This window comes from Strigops habroptila, chromosome 16 (genome assembly GCF_004027225.2).
Source record: "Strigops habroptila isolate Jane chromosome 16, bStrHab1.2.pri, whole genome shotgun sequence".
Lineage (NCBI taxonomy): Eukaryota > Metazoa > Chordata > Aves > Psittaciformes > Psittacidae > Strigops > Strigops habroptila.
In genome coordinates this window covers 6,145,866-6,169,863 of record NC_044292.2, presented here as the reverse complement: position 1 = coordinate 6,169,863, position 23,998 = coordinate 6,145,866, and the positions used below count along the sequence as shown (strand labels likewise).

Genomic DNA, 23,998 nt, shown 5'->3' with positions numbered 1-23,998 from the left:
ACCCCCCCAAATACATCTCTCTAACACAAAGTGTGTCCCAAGTCTGTGAAGGGGGAACAAGAGAGGAAGGAGTGATGCCACACACAGAGATGTGAGCAAGGAGGTGGCTCATGGGCAGAGAGAAATAGCTCTGCTGGAGCCTAAACCCTGCGAAGTTCAATATATGGGAAAACAGGCTTGGACACATCCTGGGTTCCTGCAGGCCCATGCCACTGGGACACTCCAGAAGAGTGTCAAATGGCTGAAGAGGATTTGGAGTTTGGGTCTCTTTAACAGGACAGGACACAGACTAACAGAGTCACTGGTATTTCAGCAAGGGGGTCTTTTAATACAGTTGCTTCTGCCTTATTGAAACCAGTTTGTTTTCTGGTGCACTTTAAGCCACGAATCAGAGGCAGACTGAGGCAGTGCCCCCCCCTTGCACCAAAGGACACATTTCTCTCAACAATGATTCCACCAAACATTTGCCCCAAAGCCCCTCCCGGGTTCCTCCCATGCCCATGGCCCCACATGTGCGGCTCTGGAGCCTGCAGCCTTCTCACAAGGGGGCTCCTTTGGGGAAAGGCAGGAGTGGGTTTCTGCCAGCCTCTTTGCTTGCTTCAGCACCTTCTGTTTTCAGCCACTCCATCTTCTGTTTGTGTTGCTGCACAGCATCAGCTACCCGGGCATCGATCATGGCCTCTGTAAGAACACCATCCTCTGATGCATAAGCTGCAGCCTGCAGGGGCAAAGGCAGAAGAGACCTAAGTTACTGATGTGATCAGTGACCAATTCCTAGGATCAGTGAAGAGCTGAGGCTGGTCCCTCTCTTGTCTCCTTCTCCATGCACGTTTGTCCCCACACGACCTAAGACAACATCCAATCTTGTTCTAAGTCAGTGCTGGTACCCAGAGCCATCTGGCACATCATCATGGCAAAGGTATTCCTTGATGCACTCAAGTCTCTGTCTCTGAGCTACTAACAAGCACCTTTCCCTGCCTCTGGATTTCCTGGGAGACAAGATCTTTGCATTTGGAAGAGACAAGGCCACAGGTTCACACTGCTGAGCGTTGCCAGCAAGGGCAGGCTGCAGCCACACTTGGCTTGCTTCAATTTCCTCCCCTGCTTTAAAAGCACTGCACGTATGAAGCCAATAAAGAGTAATAGGTGCATGTGGTGAGTGAATGACTCCATCCAAGACAATGGAAAATGTTTAAACACTTACACAGAACTAACAGCAGTGCCAGGGTGAATAGGGGCAATGTGGCACCTCTAAAACCATGTCTCATGCGCATTCATCTTGCTTTCCTGGTTCATTCTGCTAGGAATCTCCTCTGCATCACTTCTGTGCTGTGTCAGCTCCCACACCACAGTGGGTCCCACAGTGGGACCTTCCCTTTTCTCCCTGCTCCATTCATACCCCAACTCCTGTCTCTCCAAGGCTGTTGTCAAATGAACACTTGCTGGAGAGGCAGCACAAATTCATCACGGCTCCTTGCAGAAAGGGCTGAGAGCTCCTGCCATCCTTGCCAAGCAGCCCACAGGACTGCCAGCAGCAACTCAGGGGAAACAGGACTGGTGCCACTGCTCTTCAGCTGCAGCAAAAGGCTTGTCACTGTTGTCCAAACAGGCAGGACAGAGCCCATGGACAATCTGCAGATGACAACACAAGCAGCAGTACCCTCCGAGCAAGGGGAGGATGCTGATGCTGTGAGCTGTGCCCATCTCCAAGGTAACACGGCAACTCCAAGCTACAGATTTCTAAATCTGGTTACTCCCTGTGCAAGTGCTCCTGTGGCAGCTCAGTCCTGTGGTTCCCTGCACGGCTACACTAAGGAGGAAGCCTGATGCTAATCAGGGTGGGATCCCCTCCAGCTTCTCCCGTGGGTGCTGCCTGTCCCAAACAGCCCCACACTTCTGTCCACAGCTCCATCACATCACAGAATGGTTGGGTGGGAAGGGACCTTAAAGCTCAACCAGTTCCATCCCAGGGACACCTTCCACTAGAGCAGGTTGCTCCAAGCCCCTGTGTCCAACCTGGCCTTGAACACTGCCAGGGATGGGGCAGCCACAGCTTCTCTGGGCACCCTGTGCCAGCGCCTCAGCACCCTCACAGGGAAGAGCTTCTGCCTCAGAGCTCATCTCAATCATGGATTGTCACAGGCCAACCCTCCTGCCCCCCTAATCCCGGTTGGGAATATAAACTGTGGCTTTCACGACAGGCTGAAGTGTGCTTCTAAGGGCTCCATCAATCATTAATGGTGCAAAACATCAATTACACGAAGCAATGAGGTTTCCTGCAACAGCACCACAGAAAGAAACTACAGTGTGACCACTTTATGCACCCACTGATGCAGATGGAAGACAAACCCCAGGATAAGCTCTTACACTGATGTGTAGCATCACGGTAGGGACTAGCCCAGCACAGTGGGTTGTATCTGCCTGTTAGATTAGTGCTGCCTCACTGCAGGAGGAATAATTATGTCAAGAAATGAGCAAAGAGTTACCCAGGTTGGTTTTCAGCCTCCTTTCCAGCCCCTGCTTGGTGGCCCTTCCTGGGGAACTGCTTAGATCACAACAAGTCTCACTGCACAACCCACATGGAACCACAGAGCTGGCAGGAGCTGGTTTTTACTGCAAGAAGCATCACATCCTCTGCACAGATCCTTCCCTTTCTAATCCTTCCTTAAGGCAGAAGTGACAAGTTAAGCTAATGCTCATACTTCAAGTTCAGAGTAAACACTGGCTGCAGGCAAGGAGAGCAGAGAAATAGGTCTGCAAACAGAGAATTCACTTTGCATAAAGGCACTTGTCCTCTGCAGCCAGCAGCAGAGCAGGAGGCATCCTGAATGCAATGAGGTTCCTACAAACACCAGAGGAACACTGTTCCCATCACCTGCCTGCTGCCACCAGCATTCATCACAACCCAACCCGCCTGCTCTCACCACAGTGCAAGTGGCACGGTGGAAAGGTGAAGCATCCCCTCTGACTGACCCCCTTACCCCCCCCAGCCCCCCTTGTGTTATTTCTTCTTCAGGGCATGACTGGGGACTTCAAACTAAAAGGGACCCGCACCCTTTTGTCAATGCATCCCTCCAGCCAGCAGGATTTGCTGGTTTATAACGGAGTGCTTTCCTGGGATGTGTGTTATGTGGCTCCATGGAACAGAGAGGATGTCTTCCCTTCCTCCTGCCACCGCATAGCCCATAAATTCCACTGTGGAAACTCCTGCAAAGCTGTGCAGTTCATGCTCTGTTGATTTTCTCAATGACTTTCTATTTATAGAAAGCCTTAGGCCCTGGCTGTCAAGAAAGCAAATGGGAGAAGCAGCTGGCCCTTCTGGGAGTAGCTGCACACACAGAGAAATGGTTCTGAGCTTCATTTGTATTCAGACCTACACCTTCTGCATGGACACATTTTAACCCATTTTGTCCAGTGCAACTCTTCATGGTTTATAACTCAAAACCAACGATGAAATAAGCTCAAAACAAAGTGTTTGGGGGGGAGTAGAAGGATGGAGCAGAGATGAAATGTATGGTCATCGAGGTTGGACTTGTCATTTCAGCCAAGAACCATGGTTTGGTTTAACCTGGCCAAACGAATCTGTATCCTTTGAACCACATTTATCATGAAAACAGCCTGCTCAAAACCCTAAAAGACAAGTACCCTCCAACATCCCCATTTATTTATGCTGCCCTTCAGCTCAGATCATTACAGGAACATTAAATCCTTCCCATAGCTTGGTCAGGCAGGTGAATTTTTGAGTATAAACGAGGTCCAGGGAGCAAAAAGGCATGGAAGTCAGTGGCACAAAAGGCAAAGCCCGACAGGAAACTCACCTCTGTCATTAACACTGGGACATAAAACTCCTGGGAATTCTCTGCAAGTGTTGCCAAAACAGTTTTCCAGAGATTAATACTTGGAATAGGGAAAGGTTGCTTTTCTGATGGTTTATCTAACGCATACCAATGGGTTTAAGGACAAGGTGCAGAACTAGGAAGTCTGAACACGACTCCAAACAGATCTGAAGGGAATGTTTAAGTGTGTAAATACATCTAATCCATGCTATATTCATAAAGGATTAGATACGGGGAATGGAAAAGCACAAGGACAAAAGGGAATGCTCGGTCTTCCGCAGAAGAGATTAAAATGGATTTCCAGCACACAGACTATGAGCTCTGCCAGGCAGTGATGTTTTCCCCAGCACTAGAGGTTACACCCTCTGCTTTTCTGTACCTTACGTCTTCTGTTTGGTAAATTCAGGACAAACTGAGCCAGACTGAAACAACAGTGAACTGGAACTTCATGTAAATGACAAGCAATCGATTTCAAACCCAGCTCATAGTGGAATTAAGCCTCTGAGAGCTGCAGCTACTGCTCAGGCTTCTAGTTTAACTGAGGTGTTTTTGTTCAGAGCAATATTGGCAGAGCACTGCAAAAACACCTTCATGGGAAACAATGTGAGGCCATGGGACAGCAGAGTGGCCATATGCTGCTGTTCCAGGTTAGTCCTGGTAAGAGCCAAGAGCCATGGTGGCTTCTCCTCCTACTGCTTCAGAACTTTGCTTCTCCCCTCATTACCTCTGAGGTTCAGCTCTGGCCATAAGAGACGACCCCAGACAGGCTAGGCAGAGCTGATGAGGATCCTAGCATCAAAAAACTCCATCCAGCCCATGACAAACACCTTCCTGAGCTCCCTGTTTGCTTCCTCCAGCATTTCTGCAGATCCAGGAATGGAAGCAGGAGTAGCAATGCAGATTCCTCACTGCCTTTCCTAGTAGTACCTGTGGTTCACGGGTGACTTGATTAGCTTTCATCACACAGAGGTTAGGACTAAAATTGCAAGCAAAAAGGCTCAGGTCAGCTTGAGGTAGTAGGACAGACACCACAGATGAAGCCTGCCACTCTGCTCCCTCTGCATTTGTGTCTCTTGTCCTGACACTGGCTGAAGTTTTGTTCCAAGATGTGTCTACAAGAGGTATAATGCACACAGACAGCAACACTGCAAAGGGGCTGTTGGAGGAATAAACTAATTAAGCAAATATACATTCAAAGCTGAGGTGAAATAAGTGACAGGCATGTTGCAATTAAACCTACACTTTGATGATTAGCTCCAAGTCATGTCAGGGCACTATGTAAACTGTGAATGCTCCAGCATTCCCAACCCATGGTTTTCATTAGGGTTTTGTGCTGTAATCTTCCCCAGAATGGGTCAGTTGAATTCATTTATTAAGCAGAGACCTGAGGCACATTGCATTGCAGCAGCTGTTGTGATGAGCCTAGCTGTAACAGTGTTGGAAGCTTAAATATCTCTAGACATAGTTGTTTCAAGTCTGCTTTGAGGAGTTCTAAAGCGCGCTAGGCTCACAACATCTGCTGTTTACCAGCTCTGTGAGGTGCTACTAAGATCAGAAACAGAACTGTTAAAGAGATACCATGTTTTTTCCTGTTCTTGGCTCTTCCTGCCCTTCATCTCCTCGACTCATGCATCATCTCAAACTCTCCCTGCCTGTGTTGTTAACTTGACATAATGCTTTGGGTGGAAGGAGGCGGGGGAAAAAGAAACTGCAGCAGGGAACTGAGTAGGAAGTCCTGATGTTCACCTTAACTAGAGTCACAGAAGAGGCTCCCTAAATCCTGAGGTTAAGCCCTTCTGTAGCTTCCCTATAGCTCTGCATACAAGGGGGACAAAACCGTAGCTTACAAACTGGTTAAAGTTCAAATGTGCCCTCATAAAGGTGCTGCTCACATCAGGTTATTTCCTGCATCAGCCATCTTTGGCATGTAGCATCTTGAATCAAAGGTTCAGTTTAAAAGGAGTTTAAAAGACCAACAGCTCAAGAGTTAACAGTCCTATCTGCAGTATATAACCACTTAGAGCTGTTGCATCCAGCTGAGGGAAGCCTGATAAGCATTTTCGTGAGCTAGTTATGCTGGTTCATACAGCCCCTACCTCCCCTGATCCACCCCTCAGATATGCCAGCCCAGCAGTGCAGCTCTGCAGTTAACATGCCTTGCCAAGCTATTTTTAATTCTGATCAGCTCCCTGACCCAGTTCACACTACAGCCACACAAAGAGGTATAGCAGTGCAATGAAACCATAGCTGCAAGGCAGGAATATGAGGCAGGACTAACACTGGCAGAAATGCTTGTTGAACTGCAGCATTAATCTTCCCCTGATCAGAGAGAGCGTTGCATCAGCTACAAGGCTACCCATAACAAGCTGTTAGTGCTGACCCAGACACAAAATACCAGTACCACTCAAGAGATCAACTTGGGTTAAGAGTACTTAACACACACATGCTTACAGAGAGGCTCTTAACCACACCTACTGAAGTGCCATTCCCTTAATGCTTTACATAGGCAAAACCAAAAGCCACATTTAAAAAGCAGTAGGCCAAAGATGTTTTAGTTTCCTAATGCTGACATACCTATGGGCAACAACATTAAGCATCTCTTCTACTGAGTTTCTTGAGCTGGAACATGAGTAATGGCCAGCATGATTTGCCCAAACCCATTGCTAACTCACCACAAGGGATTTCCCATTAAGTGATGATAAAAACTGCTTCTGTTTATGAGATGAGGCATTATGCTGATCTTCTGACACCCACCCCAGAGCAAGCAGCATTCTAGTATTATCATGTGGACATACAATGAAACTTCCGAAGTGAGACAAGATCACTCAAACCTTCCAGAAAGGGAAAATGGACCTAGAATCTGTGTGATAAAAGCCCTGCTTACCTGCCATGCCACAGCAAGCTGAGAGATCTCTCGGCCAGACATGCCCTCTGTCAACCTGGCAATCTCTGAGCACTTCTTCCCATAGTCAAACTGGGCCAGCTTCAAACGCCTAAAAGCAGAAGAACAAGGGCTGGTTTACATGTAGCCACATGTAAGCGTGGAGTGCGAGGGAATCGGAGGTAGGCTTTGTAAAGACCAATACTTACAATGAAATCAAACATCAGATTGGATCAATCAAGCAGAAAGATCCAGCCTGAGAAGTTGTTCTCCTGGGCCCAGAAAGCCCAATTCAGTGGCACAAAGAAATGTGCATACCTGGGTTAAGACCAAAAAGTACAAGACTGCACAGCACAGAAGGAAATGAGTCACTCGGGCTGATTTGTGCCTGTTAAGCCAAGCAAAGACAAGCGCTTGGATATGTGGAGTTCCAAGTGTTCCTGCTTGCATCATTGCCTCCAGTACAGTAACTGGTCTCCTTAATTTTAAGGGCACAACAAACCATGGCAATTCTAGGAAATTCGAGGATGGCATCACATCCTGTGACAGGATAGCCAGAGGCATCTCTCCAACTCTCATCTGTACTACTTGTTTAAAGTGGGTTTATAGTTGATGTGACAGAGTACACAGAAAAGGAGATGAAGAAAAACCATAAAAGAAAGAGAATCCTATGTGGTGGGAGAGTTGTGCAGGGGATATACTCACTGTTTGCCCTCTGTGGCTGGCTTCAAGACATGCTTATCAAAATACATCCTCACAAGCCGCTCCCGCTCGTCTAACTGGGGCAGATCGAAGTTCACCATTTCATCTATCCGGTCATTGATGGCCCAGTCAAACTGCTCAGGCTGGTTGCTCGCTAAAACAAGCATAAACCTGGAAGCAAGAAATGAAGGAAAGACTGAAACCCCTATAAAAATAAAAATCAATGAACCAGTCTGAACATTGGGAACTGCCATGGCCAATATCAATGGCATTTCATCACCTGAAGGTTCCTTAGGAACAGCTTTGTAACAGCATCTCAAGCAACATGCAGTGCTGTTTAAGCTCTTTAGAACTGAAGTAAGTTTAACCCAGTACTTAGCCTTCCATTAGCAGCCTTCCCCAGTCTGCCATAGAAGCTTAATTTACCACTTTACCTATAATCTCCCTCAAGTTAGGAATATCACAAACATGTACCAAGAGTCCCTCGCAGAGATCTCTGAATCTGAAACCCTGGAACAAGGCAGGACAATATGGAGCATGTTCTCTGGCACATACATATCTGCAGTTTAAATCCCGGTTTGGGGAACTGACTTCAAGCTGCTAACTGCACAGCATCCTGGAATCACAAGGGGCTGTCTTAGTCCTGCTCTGAAGGTATGAATGGCTGCCAAACAAAGCCAACAGCGTTACTGAAGCCTCAGCCAGCTCAACGAGCTGCAGAGCATTGAATGGACTCATCCTGGTCTAAGAACAAGGGGAATGTACCACTGCTGGGTCTGCGTATGGGAAGGTCACTCTTCAACAGCTGGTAAATTTGACTTGTTTCCTTCGAGCAAGACTGAAAACACATTCCTGCTACCAAGTCTAATGTGTGCAGAAAGAGGCATTCACAGTGGGCACCATAAACCAAGGTAGCTTGTTTTACCAAGCTTTGCTCCATGGTACAGATATGACAGCTTCCAGGTCCTGCTCTCTCCTGCTGCATTTTGAGGCCAGAAACCCTTTCTTTTGCTTTTTAGTGATTCTTCTTCCCCATGCCATTCTGCTTTAATGCTTTAATTGATGTTACCAGCTTAATAGTGCATTAGAATTTGAAATGGGCTTTTAACCACAGCTATTGGAATATTGACGTTCTTGCAGTCTATTTAAATCCCAGTCTACAGGGGGCTGTGTTCTTTGCTGTCATTCCTGAAGAGAACTTTGTCAACCCAAGAGCCACCCAGGCATAAAACTATCCCTTTTCTACCAACAAGGACTTCCCTCAAGCCCCTGCAGAAACACAGCTTGGATCAAGGATTGACATACAACCTGATATTCAGGCCTTCAACATTTCCATCATGAACATGACACAAATGAGCAAGAGATGCAGGCAGAGTCAGCGATCCAGCAAGATACAGAAAGTTCTTTGGGAAGTTTAAGCCAGCAATTCACAACACTTAATTATGCTGGTGACAATTCACTGGTAAAGTAACTGCTCCTCAGGGTCTCACCAAACCAGCTAGATTTACATGCATGATTAGACTTACTGAAATGAGCTCCCATTCATGGATACAGGAGTCCTTAGTGCCCTAAGCAGCAATGAGGCTGTTCAGAAGTTAAACAGCAGTGCATGACTCACAGGGACATCTTCAGCCTCCTAGAATGGCTCACAGTTGAAATTAGAGTTGAATTCAACATCTGACAAAATGACAGCCCAACTGTTTGAGTGGAGGCATCGCACCCACCAGCACGGAACAAGCATGCCCAGAGCTCTGCTGAGGCAATTTAACATCAGGGCAAAGAACTGTCCCCTCACACCCCCTGCCAGTCACTGCCTTGCAGCATGATTATAAACTGGGTCAAAACCATAACTAGATCCACAGCAACCAGACATCGCAAGAGTGAAAAAGGCTATTTCCTAGAAAAAGGGAACTATCTGAAGCTAAAGCACACATGTTGTTATTCTTAAAAGTTCTGCAGTTCCATCTTAACATCTTCATCACCTTTTGCAGATACAGGGCAAAAGACATTTCCAGAGATCAGGATATCCAGTTATCACCTTGGAGAAGTGTATTTCTACCTTAAGCACCACTTGTTCTGTGTCCTGCAGAACATATTTTGCCGGTATGTATTTATTATACTTATTCTTACAAACAGCAAGTACAACATTGTTTAATAATTATACTCAAGTCAGCATTTATAGAGCAATTCTATATCTCATTTCAGAAGAGACTCACTATCCTCCCAAAGAGAAAACCAAGGATCTTCCAAGGTTGTTGCAGGTTCAACACCTTGCTTCCTAGCAATCTATGCTCATTTTGGACAGGCAGATCTTCCAAGGCATCTCTCTGTGACAGAGGAGGGTACAGAGAAGCTACACACAAGCAACTATCAGTTATAGCTGCATTGGTTTTAACAAGTCCCCACACATGCATACATCTGTCAAGTCAGCCCTGCAGTCATCTGTGTTTAGCAAATCTATTAACAGCCATGAGGGAACCAGCTCTGGGATTCCTACATTTATGTGCAATGTTGCACACAGACATTCCGAGCAGACAGCTCATGCAAAAGAAACGGAGCCAGATTTAAACTCACTTGTCTCAAAGGCTCAAACCCACCACACACATGTGCACAACATGGAAAGGAACAGCAGCTCAAACAAGCACCAGCTGAAGCATTTTGAAGACATCATGAAACCTCCAGCCAGTATCAACCCTGCACTGATTTTGTGGCATCGATTTTCATGGGCCAAACCCCTTTGTTCTACTGAAAAGGGGATACTCTAGGCAGTTTTTTCCAAGTCCTTAGTAGCACGGATCATGTTTCTCACTTTTATTTATATACCATAGACCCTTTACAGACTTCTCTCAATACAGAGAAACATCAACTGCTGTAAGGGCTGAAACTGGATACTTACTTATTGCTGTGCTGCCCCGTTCTGTGCAGGAATGCATTTAAAGTTGCTCTGAGATCTTCACTGATTTTCTCCTGCAAAGATGAAATCCCAAGGAAAATCAACTGCTTGGGGACTTAAGACAGGTCACAGCTTTAAGCTCTATCAATACTGTCAAGCATTTGCATTACAGTAGAACCCAAAGCACTGTAATACCATGGGGAAAAAAGGATCAATCTATGCACCCAGGAGAAAGGTTATGGATTAAAGCTTCCAGCGGAGAGCTTAAATATTTACCCATAGTCATTCAGTGATTCTCTTGATTTCAAACCCAAGGCTCTAACCACTGGCCCAGGTGCCTTTCCCTGCTGAACACTGTTTTAGCTGGGAAGTCCAGTAAGATACTTACAGGAAGATAAGCCACAGCAAGGAATTCACTTAGGGTTCAAATAGCAGGTCCAGATTTAATGTACAATATAGTGACTGACTTTGAAAACATAAATCACTTGTATGGGGGAAGATGCTAATGTAGCTTTATTAATGTAGTGAACAGCAGTTCTGTTCTGAAACCCTCCCAAGATAAGTATCTGTTGGGACAAAATACAGGCCCTGCAGGGTACCAGCTCTGCAGAGTGAACAGCCTGCTCTTGTTTTCAAGATATGCCTCTTTCCTACCGCCCAGTCACCTGCAAACCTCCACACAGATTATGTCACCCATCCTTTGCAGGGAGGAATTCTCAAGTCAGCCTTGAGATGCTCATTCCATTCAGTTGAAAGATGCTAATGTCTTGTCTCTGCATCACTTCATTGGATGAGTAGGAAGGCACCTGCCAGTTTTAATCTTATGCTTCTTGAAGCTAGCTGATCATGTTAAGCACAAAGGCTGTTGGCTGACTAACTCTGCAGCATGGACAGCTAACAGCCATAGAGAAAGCACTTACTGTTGCCCTCTTCCGCAGAAACGCATCTGCTTCATCCACAAACAGCAAGAGGCTGTAAAAGAAAAGCACTACACAGTAATACGAGACAGGTAAGTGAGGCTCAAATGGCTCAAGAATTCTCCTGTCCCACTAGCAGGCACCCACAGTTGTGACCAGATGTCAGCCCAAAGGATCACACAAGCAAATTCATTTCCCAAGGCAGCATTTCTCAGCTAAGCTACAGCAATTTTCCCACTGCATGCACTTAGCCCATCCCAACTGTTAAGAGAGAAGTATTAGCTTAAGACACCTCAGGCCATAAAACTGACTCCAGGCCTCTGGAGTTTTGTTTCCTGCTGTTCAGCAGCAGACTGAACAGAAGCAATTCCAGGGCACACAACCTTCACCTCCTTCAGGCTTTTAAATATAGATGGGAGTGTTCATAGGCATGGTTTGGCAATGGGCTTGTGTCTAACAGTGCTGGTATGCTGCTGCCAACTTGGAGTAGATCTTGGAAATACACATCTGCTCCCCAAGTATTTGTGAGGGCTTAGTTTAGCATTCCCTCCTATTTAGAGAAGTGTGTGCAAGGACACAAGACAGGTACATAAGCAGACAAGAAATCTTGGTGACAATGGCAGCTTCCTGCCATTGTTCTTCTTTATACCATTCTGAAAGCCTCAAACCAGAGTCCTCCCCTGCAACCTGCTTTGTTATTTTGTGGGGCTTTTCCTTTCCAAACCACACCAGCAATAATGTGATGGTTTCATGACTGTGGAGAAGTGAATTAATAAAGTCAATGAATAATTCACAAAAATAAATTCACTTCTAACCCAAGGGTAGTGCTTTTCCCAAGAGACAAAGCATAGAAAGATGTTTATCAATAAGAGAACCAAGCTGCTCATAAAGCTGTCACAATTTGTATTACCTTCTTGCCTAGCTTCAAAACCAGTTTTCTTTCGAGGCATTTCAGGAACTATTAACATCTTTTACTCAACTCCAGCTTTTCTGCAAACATGATCAGCTGGAATCTCTGCAGAGAAGTGTCTTCTATCACAAGGGCTTTCAGCTAATAAAGCCCACACAGTACTAACAGCTAACACTGCTGGATATCCTGGATAAAACCTGCTTTAATACTCCAATGTTACTGGAAGTTAAAATATTGATGTACATGGGCACATGTAATCTTTGGTCATGACTTTCATAAGTGTATTTTAAGTGTATGAAATTGAAATGCACAGAATATCAGGACAGAGAATAAATTCAGACCCAGTGTTGTGAAAGAGAATTCCTTAGTGGAAACATCCAGTTGAGTATCCTCCTGTCAATTCCAAATTCTTTTTCTAAGCTCACTTACACCTTTCCTTCTATAGGTGTAAGTTGCAGAAGCTTAAAGAGTTTAAACCCTTAGGACATTTACTCTGCATATCTTGGGGGATTTTTAAAGGCGAAATAGAAACACTTTGATGATGAATGCAGCAAAGATTAAAACAGACACTGAAAGATAATGTCCATCTACAGCAATCAGAGAACACATAAATCACCCATTAGCCACATTTACAGAAGACCTGTGATCAAAACAGCACAAAACCCCAAACTGACACCCACTCCAAGTTCTCTATTGAATTTTAATATCCTGGCTGGACAAGCAACTCCTTGGCTACCTCTGCACTGCAAAAATCCATTTACACTACTGTGAACAAATTACATACTCTTCGAAAATGAAAGAGTCAAGATTAGCCTCAACAGGAATGCTTTTCTGCAGATGAAAGTTTGTTTTTGAAGGTGACTGAAAAAGCACAGCAGCTTGTGACTTTTACACCTATCTAATGCCTTTAGCATCTGTCTCCCCCTTATCTTCTTATTTCTTATAATTCACTACTTCTGTTTGAGATTCAGAAATAAACAAAAAGCAAGATTCAAACACTATCAGAGCCTAAAATCTGAGCAATTGCAACAGGGAACATAACACCCAGAGAACACAAACACCTGGTTGCACCTCCGTTCATGCTAAGTCTAACTGCTGTCAGAAAACTAATCACCATGAAAGCAATGTGTCTCAGCCTTTAAAAGGGCAATATCTCCACATGTCTGGTGAGATCAGCAGAGTTAAGCTATGACTGAAAACCTTTCAGTCTCTTAAATATTACTAAGCAGCACGAATTCATTCTAGGAAAACTAGGAGATATTATGCCTGGTCAGTATTGTATGATACTCCTTATTTGCGCAGGAGTATCACACAATAACAGACATTAGGGGTCTGAAAGACATCATTGCAGCGAGTTTCTCTGAGCAAGAAGCTACATTCAGGGTTGAGAGGAACCTCTACTTACCCTCTCCTACTGGTGTTTGCCCAGTCGAAGAGCTTGTGCATGGCAGTAACTCCTTCCCGCCCCATGGGGGCAACATCGCCACCCGTCATGATGGCATAATCCATGCCCGAGTGCACGGCTAATTTCTGGGAGGAAACAAAACCAGGGAGTTAAGCACTCTAAAATGAGGATAGAAATACAAATAGGTTATTCCTATCAGCGTGTTTCTCTGCAGAGGGTAAGTATGCTCTTAGAGAATACTAATTTAGTCACCCAGTGGAAGATTTAGCATCGCTCTGAATGGGAATGAAAGATGGAAGTTTAGACTTGTGGCAATGCATGAAATGTTAATGCTAAAGGCACTGCTGAGAGTGCTTAAACCTTTATCTTTAACTTGTGTAGTGTTTATTTCTTCCATTGTTTTCTTCATGGTCTAGTGTATAACAGGATTCTATCCTCTGCGAGACATTTAACTAACAGAACTCAAAATGTTATTTGTTTAAAAAGAAGTTAAAAGCCTGGAGTTAAGTGGTCAGTGAACCCAGTGAGTATTCAGGCAAAATAACAGACTTTTCCCCTTGTGTTTTCAGCCTTGTTTAGAGAAGTGCACTAAATTAACAGAGGTGGGAACGAGACAGCAGGCTGGTGTTGGGATTTCACAAGTGGCAGTCGCCAAGTGCCTTTCCCAGATGGAAGGGCTCTTCTGCCCACGCGTAGCACTAGAATCCAAGACACTGCACTAAGAGTTGATGCCCTTTCCTCCTTCCCCAACAGACACAGGAACACAATGTTTATGCAATACTACAGCAACAGATTTCAGACTAGGAGGGGTGCTTAGACCATGACGTTTTCAGAGCCCCCTGCAACATTCAGGTTGTCAGAACCTTGGCAGGGTTTTACCTTGGCAAAGAGTGTCTTTCCAGTGCCAGGGGGACCATACATAAGAATATTCCTGTATAGGCTTTTATTCTTTTTTGTATTTCTTGTTGCTATGGCAATGTCTCTCACACGTGCTTCTAACTGTGGCTGCAAGAAAAGAGTTAAACTTCAGGAATAGAAAGTACCAAGAGATGTGCATCTATCAGCTTCACAGATCAATACCAGTGAGAAGCAGGCAGCACTCCTGCAGTCTCAAGCTTTTAAGCCTTAACTTCAGCTGCTTATTACTTCAGATCAGGGCCATTTCCTATTCTGGGTCAGGATTTACTCAAAGTTCTGTCCACAGCAGAGAAAGCAGCAGTGCAGGAAGCAGCGCAGTAACTACTATAAGAAATGATAACACCTAAATATTCACTTCCTATTGGATGCCCTGGGAGGGATGTGTCAAAACATAAGTAACTATTTGCAGTACTAATTCTTTTGTAAGTGATAAACATTCATGTTCATACTTATTACTGCATTTGTAAAGATCCTGGAGAAAGCTATTCCTGCAGAACCATCTTCTCTCAGCAGCCTCAAGCAGCACTTAAATTTGCCTGATATCCAGGAATCAAATTCAGAAGCAGGCCTCATTAGCAAGCGAAGAACCATTCACAAGATGAGCAAATGCATCTGCTTCTTGGCTTTTTGGCTTACGAGCAGCTCTAGGTTCAGTAATCCTTAACTGATTACATGAGACAAGAGGAACTCTGTATATTAACGTGCTGACTACAGAGAAAAACTGCAGCACAGCAATGACTGAACTAAGACTTCCAGCTGCTTTGCACAGAGGATAAAAGGTTAACAGTGTGCTTAATGCATGTCACACTGAACACGGCAGTTTATTTATAGTCTCAGTGCCCCAAGGGTGCTATGACTCCGGAATTACTGGAATTACAGCTTTTGAACTGAGAGTGAGGAAACAGCCGTTCTTATTTAGATTCCACAGACATCCTTCACAGAGCAAGACAGCAAAATAGACTACTCACACTGAGAACAACTCCTTCAAGGGCATCCTGAGCCTTGCTGGTAAGACGCTTACCCACCTAGAGAGGACAAATTCAATTACAGACACACAGCAATCGACCACAATTTGACAACTCACCTGGACAAGAAGGTCAGAAGAAATGACAATGAGCTCAGCCCACCTATGCCCTAATAGTACGTTTATTCACAGACCCATCAACAACTCCCTGCCTGACACAATGAGCAGCAAAAGGAGTTCTGCATCCTCACAGCTGAGTGCGACACAAACCCAAGGCTAAACCTTACCATGATGGGATGCTTCAGTGCCTCCAGCACAGTAATGCGTGAGGTTTCTCTCACCAGGGAGGGTTTGCCCAAACGTGCTTCTATGTATCGCCCTGCTACTGCTGTGGCATTCTTGGCAGAGTAAACCCCCACTGCCAGCAGGGTTAGGCCAGCCACCTGCAGAGAAAAGGGGAAAGGATTAGGAAAAACACTTGGCAAGGAAGCTCAGTTGTGTGTAGCATGGCCCATGGTGGGGAATTAAGATTCAGGACAAATGCTGACCAGTCGGGGTTTATTTCTGATAAGGTGTTTTATCCCTGTTCAGACAGTCAAGGTCTCACAGTCCCTATTCATAGAGCATTTAGTGCTCTTGCAGCGTGAAAGGCAGAGGAAGCACAAGTAATGCATACAGTCATGTGTCCAGGAGTATGTACTCCCTAACCAAATGTGTGTGGCTTTGCAGACATTTAACTGAGTATATATATAGTACATAAATAACCATCAGGTTTTGCTACAAACCAGAGGTATAAACCTCCTATGAGAAAACACTATCTCCCATCATATGAACAAAAGAGACAAACGAGCAAGCTGCAGCAATGGCTTTTAAAGCAAGCAGACTTTTACTACAAGCGCAGATCACAGTCAAAAGCCTCAAGGACAAAAAGGATGGTGCTGTTCAATAAGCCATGAGACACCATCTGTTCAGTTTCACTCTGCTTAAATGTGTGACGTGACCTTTGTTTTGGGTGGAAACATGAACAGTTCAGAACTGTGAGTTCCAAGATGCGAAGAATAAGACCACCTGATTCATCTCAGTTTACAGACACGTTAGAACACAAAAGAGACTCCACCTTTTTAACAGCCTCCCTCTAAGAACAAGGTACCATGACAATGATCTCATGCACTCTTACATCTGCCTTAGAGGCATCCAGTACTAAGCAGTTATGGGTTGATACATCAGATCCACCCAGGCAGAGATCAGTATTTCAGCCTTTTGGACTTCACTGACGTTCATGTTACAAGACACAGCTTTAAGACTGCACCAAAAGAGGAATATTACTTCACTCTCACACTCATAGATCCACCCAATTACTATGCCAACTCCAAAATTCAGTCTGCTAACAGTGCCTATCTGTTTATCACGAAGCATCTGGCAAGGGAATGAATTTCTAACTCTGAAGTGAATTCCACTAAAAAAACCCCCAAGAAACCCCAAAAGCTTTAGGCAGAACCTTGTGGGCAAAGAGGTAGGAAAAGAGCAGCCCTTGCAGCAGGCAGGAAGAGCTGAAAATCCAATTTAGAGGAACCCTAAAATAACTGGCTAATTCTTACCTTACAGTCATTTGTCAAAGCAACAGAAAATAAAAGCTCCAGCTGTGCTATCTCCTTTCCAAAAATATACTTGCTTTTTAAGCTAAATGTCCCAAATTCACAAGACAAGAGCTTGTCAGAAGCAAAAATGACCATAATGCAGGAAACTGCTATCTGGGTCAAGAGAATATGCAGGTAAAAGCACCAAGCACTAATCTACAAAAGGCTTGGAATGCTGCAGGCATTCCAGGTACAGCCCACAGATGACAAAAGGGTCTGTTTAAAGCATGCCTTGCTCTCCCCAGGGCACTCAGGCAAAGTGGCTTTTGCATCAGTCTGTGTGTCTAAAACCAGAGGGTGGAGCAGATGGTGGTGACTGACTTAAAGGAAAATGTCCATTTTAACAAGCTATGATACCAAAATGCATTTCCCTGTAAAGTTTTGTTGGAAGTAGTAAACTAAGAAACAACTTAATGTCCATAAGAAGTCACTGCCATGCTCTTTTGCCCTGTGAAGAGATGTTGGTCCAGCTTTTCATCACCTTATTTTAACAGTTCTCTAAATGCTCTCCAGGCTACATCAAAATTAGATGTAGCCTAACAAAGGCTACAAGGAAAGTTGTGAGATGAGCAGCAAAGGGAGCTTTAGATCATGTCCTAAAGTTCCAGAGACTGGGAGTTAGTTAAACACATGTTTACAGACAGACTTTCCTGGAAGCTATAGATACATGTCACAATCTTACCGTGGCTGTAACTTTATCCCAGTCTGTTACAAAAGCACGGAATCCTTCCCCAAAGAGCATCCCAGCTGTCCTGTGGTAGGCAAACAGCAAGGCGAGCAGGAGAGAAAGGGATTTCAAACACTGAATTGGAACAATTTACAAGACAACTTTATAATGCTCTTCTTCAGAACCAGTCAAAGCTCATTGAGGGCTTGCCTGGGAACTGAAACATGAACAAGGATGGCAAATACATTGATAATCATCTGATGTCTACACCTGATCTGGGATTAAAGCCAGAAAAGCACTTGGCGTTAAGATGATATCAATTCCTTTCTTTAATACATTATTGGTGCTGAACTGTAATAAAGGCACTTAATTCTAAAGCTGCTTCTTTTTTAAATTAAAAATCTCAAAGGATCTAAAATGAACCAATTACAAACCCAAATGCCCACCCCTTTGCATATAAACTGCTTTATATCTTTATGGCCCACGTTCAGAGACAGAAAGAACTCTGAGTTTTCAGTGTAACTGAGTCTCAATCTTAGCAAATAAGGTTTGAAGTAATCTCTTAGAAAAACTACATAAAATTCACAACTCTAATAGCCTCTTTGGTTCACATTCAGATGCCAATGCAGCAAGACAAGTGAAAGTGAGTGTTCTCTTATATTCCTATTCTCTTATATTTCTATTCTCTATAATTCCTATCACTCAGAGTACAAGTGCGCACAAACTAACTTTCGCTATTCCTCAGAGCTTAGAGGAATAAACAGCAAGGTTTCCTACGTGAGGGTCCTGCACAGGCAAAAAGACAACCCCGTGCCCTTCTGCTTGCACATACTTGAGGGACTCCAGCACCGTCTGGCGATGCTCAGCAGCCTTGAGGCGGATCTGCTCCCGAATGATGTCCGCGTTCTCCCGCTCGGCCTTGGCCCGGGCTCTCGCCTCTGCCTCCACACGCAGCATCTCGTTCTTGTGCCGCAGCTCCATCTCTCGCTCGACAGTAGCTTTAGAAACCAAGGAGGGAGAGAAGAGGACAATCTTTTGGGCTGGCTTAATCCCAGGTGAAAGAGAGGTGTTGCTTCACCTTGGCTTCACAGCAGCCATAGCAGTAGACTTCAAGATCTTAATGCCCTCCCCCAAAAGACAGCCAGTACAGTGTTACAGAAGACAGACAAGTTTTCACCTCTGTGCTAAGAGGGATCACACAAAAAATAGGTGGCCTGCTCCAGAAGGCACACTGCAAGACAATAATCATGCTTCAGTTCTGGAAGTTCAGGACCACAAAAGTTGTTCAGGGCAAACTTTAGCCAGAGACAAGCTAGACCATAAGGGATAAAGCAAGAGAGAGGGGGAAAACACAGTGCTAGGCACTGCTGCTGCTCACCAACATGATTTCAGAGAGGAAGGGTGACACACTACAGATAGTGAAGGACAACCTTGGGCAACTTACTACACAGAGCATAACACACACTGCTTGAAAGGAAGAGAAGCAAAGTGGAGTTGCCTATAAAATGCTATCCCAAACAGACTTTGGAAGCTGTGGAATTTCAGACACACGGAATTGCGAGAGACACATTAAGACTGATGTGAATGGAGAATCAATGAGAAAACTAAGAACAACCCAGGAGATGAGATGAGAACTTCACAGCCAGCACCCTCCATCTCCAGCATCACTGCAAGAAATCCTGGCTGGGCCAGCCAGCTACTTGATACCTTACCATTACTTGTCAATGTGACGTGAACACATGACCCAAGGAGCCAAAGATCAATACACTGAACTGATCTGCCCACCCGCTCTGTAAATCACCAGCTTACCTCGCCTCATGGCCTCCTGCTTCTGTACAGACTCTTCCTGCTTCCTCAGATTCTCTTCATTAGCAAGTTGCTGCGGGCAGAGATGTCAGCAGAAGATGCATTAAAGTTGTAAGAACTCAGTCGAGTAGGTATTTGGGTAAGCTTAAGTACTACCAACGTTTACAAGAAGCTCAGGTTGAAGTGCATTCTTCCTCCCCCCATCTCCCACATTGATACTCTCAATCCCACACTCCTCACTGCTTTGTCCTAATTCCTGACCTTTGATTTGCCTGGCCAGCACTGCTGATGCCAAGGAAAGCAACAGATGAAAGCAACTGTACCAAGCATCAGTCATGTGGTGAGCAGGATAGGGCAGTTCCAGATCACCCCTTTGACTTAAGCAAGCTACTCTGCATCCCCAGCTGGGTTGGAGAAGGAAGTTCATACCTGCTGTCGCATCTGCTCATCATAGCGCTGCCTTGCCAACTTGTCCTGGTATTGGGCTCGCTTCAAAACAGAAAGGAGCATTCAGAATAGAAAGATTAGGCATTTAAGAGAGAACCTAGTCCTGAGGGACACAAAATGAAAAATAATCCCAGGTTTGAATACGAACAGGGCAAAGACTGGGGCAAAGCATCCTCACCCAGCACCAGAAATTCCTCTATGATGAGAAATCAATATAGTCTGACATCATTTTAAGATATCACACACATAAAAACAAAGAACAAGTGTTCCTTGCCCAGGCAAGGAGACTTACTTTACCAGGAAAAAACGTGGTTTTCATGTTACCTAGTTTCCTGTTACCTAGACTGGTGATTGCAAGCAATAGAACTGTCAAGATATGCTGCCCGTCAGATGAGCTGTTTCTGCTTGACTTTCATGTTCCTCATTAATTTCTCTCACTGACTTTCCACTGCAACTGGCAAATAAACCCACATCATCTACGCTCAGCTGAAAGCGATCTGAGGGCCCATATCCCCCAACAGAGACTCTGTACAAGGGATGATATTAGTCTCTAATCCAAACACAAACAGCAGAACAGCTTGTGGGTGATCTCCTCAACAACTGCAAAGCGTGGCACACCAGAAGTACATCATGAGCAAGCTTGCTCTGACTCCAAATGATGCTCTGTGAACCTAAGAGTTCAAGAGGTAACTCAGGAACAGAGCAGATGCCTGTGAAGCCTGTTCCTGAGCGGGCCCTATCCAAAGTCCAAACTCTGATGGGGTAAAAACCAAACAGCTTTAGTTATCTTCACAAGCTAGATGATTAGAATCAAGCAATTCCCTAATTTCCTATGCTCTCAAAGTAAAAAGTCACCACATGTGACCTGTTCACATAAAAGCTACCTTACATCTCCCTGACTGCAGTATTACTGCCACTTCAGTAACTCATGCTAAAATACACCAGAAAGCACCAACATTGCGTCACTCAGATTTGCATCACTTCTCCTCTTAAGGTATTTTTCCAGTCTAAAAGATGAAACTTGGAAGAAACAGGGATGCAGGCTACTGAAGACTGAAATCCAAATAACCTAAGAGACATGTCATTGTCCAGGCTTACACATATACTTAGTAAGCCAGTAGTCTTCAACCTTTGATGCTGTTAGACACGAGTGTATTTCAGCATGTTCCACACCACTTCCCTAAAAGTTCCTTTAGGAAAATTTCAAAGAGGCCACAACGAGTAACCGCTACTACTGGTTTCCTCAAGCATTTGGTAACAAGAGCTCGAGACAACAAAGCTACACATAACTACAAATCAAGTCCAACATTACAAAGCCAGATGGACTCAGTCTGTGAACTGCCCCACATCCATGGCTGCCCACAATCCCCTTATCCCCACCCCCAAAAGGGGCAATTAATGCGCTGTTGCCTTTTCGATAAAGGAGGACACAATCAAGGTCTCCCATCACTTGGCATTCCCTTACTGCTTGATGCTGTTTTGTTTCTTCACTGAGAGTTTTCCGCCTCTCTTCTGCTTGTACCCGTATCTGCTCATTCTTCAGCTGTTCTATGGCAGCCTCATACTCCTGTTAAGATAAAAGAGAGAATCATCACAACAGAGTCACCTATGGAGAAATGCTGGTGACAACTGCACAAGAAAATCCTGAGGCAGGCAAGCTGTACAGTGAATGAGTTCCAACATACCTTAAGCTTTGTTTGCTGTTCCAGCTGCAGGGTCTGCTCTTGCATCTGGGCAAGACTAAGAGCATCTTTTGCATGGCCTGAAATCGACAATGGCAGGAGATTATTAACAGTACAAATACTGTCAATTACTTTATTTAAATAATAAGTAAGCTTGGTCTCATCAACCTTCAGTCCAACCTGTCACTAGCTGAGGCTGCCTGGTGCACAGCTCTGAAGCCAAATGTTGACCCTCCCTGCCAACAGATGCTCATATAGAACCCCAGACTGGTTTGGGTTGAAGGGACTTTAAAGCTCGTCCAGTTCCAGCCCCCTGCCACGGGCAGGGACACCTTCCACCAGCCCAGGCTGCCCAAAGCCCCGTCCCGCCTGCCCTCAGCACTCCCTGACCTGAAGCCAACAGCTCTGCCGTGCTGACGAGCTGCTCCAGCCCCTTCCTCTCCCTTCCCAGGCCCCGGAGGAGTCGCTCGGATGAACCCAAACACCCCGAGGGCCCACCTCGGAGCCCCACAGGCCGCCGGGCTCCGCTCCGAGACCGGACCGGACGGGAGTCACCGCCTGCCCGCCGCCAGCCCCATGCCCCCTGACTCACGGGACGCGTCCAGCTCCCGCGCCGCCTTGGCCGCCCGCTCCAGGCCCGTGGGGTCGAAGTTGCTCCATTTGTCCTTGGGCGGCTGGCGGTCCCCGGCCGCGCCCCCCGCCGCTCCAGCGCCGCCCGGCAGGGACAGGCCGCTACCGCCGGCGGAGGCTCCGTCCCCGCCGCCCGCGGGGGCCGCGCCGCGGTTCAGCCCGAACAGCCACGACATGAGGCCGCGGCGCCGCGCGCACACGCGGGAGTGGGGGGAACACGAACGCGCCGCTCTCAGCGCGCCTGCGCGGCGGCGGCACAGGGGGATTCCTATTGGGCAGCGGCGCCGTCGCGCGCAGTGCGTCACGCTCACGGGAGGAGCCCGCCTTCTGATTGGTCAGAGGGAGGAATTTGATTGGCTGTGGAGGAGGAGAATGGGAGGGGCCGCGGGGCGGAGGGGGACGGAGGGCGGAGAAGGACAAACTAGAGCAGGGGGCGCCCTCCCTAGCAACGGGGGCGCTGGGGGGTTGCTAAGGGCGGCGCAGCCGACACGGGGCTGCGGCTGCAACGGCGAAAACAAGGGGAAAACACGAATAAAGGGGAATGAAAGGGAAAAGGAAGAGAATTAGGTGTAAAAATCACGGCTCTAAAGCTCGTGTGTGAAATCCTGTGGCGTGGAATGGTGTAAAACATAGAGCACAGCTCAGAGTATAACCAGCGATCAGACACTGGCCACGACAGCCAAGTGTCTGTCTTTAAATGTTCGTATTTCTTCCTAAATGCACACTTAAGTCCCTCAAAAAGTTCCCATAGAATGCGTGGGGTTAATATCAGACTATTACTATTAATAATAATAGTAATATAATTCACTGCTGGTGACCTAAGAGACTAATTTCTTGCTCTAAATATAAATAAAAAATAAATAAATCAGTGATATTTCTTTCTCTAAATAGACATATAAATAAATCAGTGATTCCATACTGCCATACATATATTTTGGAGAACCAGTGCAGTTGGCAAAAGCAGTCGATGGCTGTTACAGCCCTATTCCTCAAAATAATTAATCGTGTTTTATCCACAGTTTTCTAAGTAACGTCTTTAATCTCTTATCTTGGGTCAATGAATATATAGTGAATGGTTAATAACGATTTGATTGCAGTATTGCTCAGTACAAAAGGAAAGCTAAGCCCTAAACCACTGACAATTGCATTCACAGGCTATTTTCTGAGCCCATTTCACTATCTAAATCAGGCTCCTCCCTCAGCTTGTACAATCAGCACCAATTCCGAATTGGGGGAGTCTTTTCCTTCATCTTGGCAGTGGTAAAGGCATTCCTGAGCTTTCCCACCTGTGTATGCTGGCTTGTATTTCCTAGTGAAGTGTCAGAGTTAAGCTTGTTTGTAGCAGGCAATCATCTACTACAGCAAATTAAACACCTTTCTGGCTGACAGTAGCCAAGTGCAGATGGAACCTCCACACTGCTGTGAGAGATTAGCTACTGCATCTGAATTGTAGTTGTACTTTGACATTGCAGTGAGTCTGGATCATACACACCTTGGAGCAAGTTTCTGCCAAGTGACCACAATATCAAACAACATGGGAACAACCAGCAGATCCCACTAGCAACAAAAAGCTAAATCTTTAATAATAGCCAACAGTACATGCATCAGGAGGTCCCTAAAGAAAAACTGGAACAGCCTACCTACAAATATATAGTCCCCACACATAGAACTGAGCTCCTCCTGGGAGTCCTGATGGTTTGTGC

At 45.6% G+C, this 23,998-nt stretch overlaps 1 protein-coding gene across 1 annotated transcript; it reads right to left on the bottom strand.

Moving 5' to 3' along the window:
- Positions 1 to 302: 302 nt before the first annotated feature.
- ATAD3A (ATPase family AAA domain containing 3A) lies at positions 303 to 22,584 on the bottom strand. Its single transcript, XM_030507754.1, has 16 exons — positions 22,258 to 22,584; positions 21,669 to 21,745; positions 21,449 to 21,550; positions 19,966 to 20,025; positions 19,540 to 19,609; positions 18,563 to 18,728; positions 17,746 to 17,815; positions 15,714 to 15,869; positions 15,431 to 15,487; positions 14,424 to 14,549; positions 13,545 to 13,669; positions 11,233 to 11,284; positions 10,316 to 10,386; positions 7,423 to 7,590; positions 6,721 to 6,829; positions 303 to 718 (listed from the first exon to the last, which is right to left on the bottom strand). The coding sequence occupies exons 1-16, from the start codon at positions 22,469 to 22,471 to the stop codon at positions 539 to 541; spliced, it is 1,803 nt and encodes a 600-aa protein (XP_030363614.1). The 5' UTR covers positions 22,472 to 22,584; the 3' UTR covers positions 303 to 538.
- Between the last annotated feature and the right edge of the window lie 1,414 nt (positions 22,585 to 23,998).

Excerpts from the sequence above, each read along its gene's own strand:
- ATAD3A (XM_030507754.1), bottom strand. The coding sequence starts at position 22,471 with ATGTCGTGGCTGTTCGGGCTGAACCGCGGCGCGGCCCCCGCGGGCGGC. Across the intron at positions 21,551-21,668 it reads AACAGCAAACAAAGCTTAAG|GAGTATGAGGCTGCCATAGA; the intron begins GTATGTTGGAAC and ends TTATCTTAACAG. Across the intron at positions 11,285-13,544 it reads GCAAACACCAGTAGGAGAGG|CCTCTTGCTGTTTGTGGATG; the intron begins GTAAGTAGAGGT and ends TTTCTTTTACAG.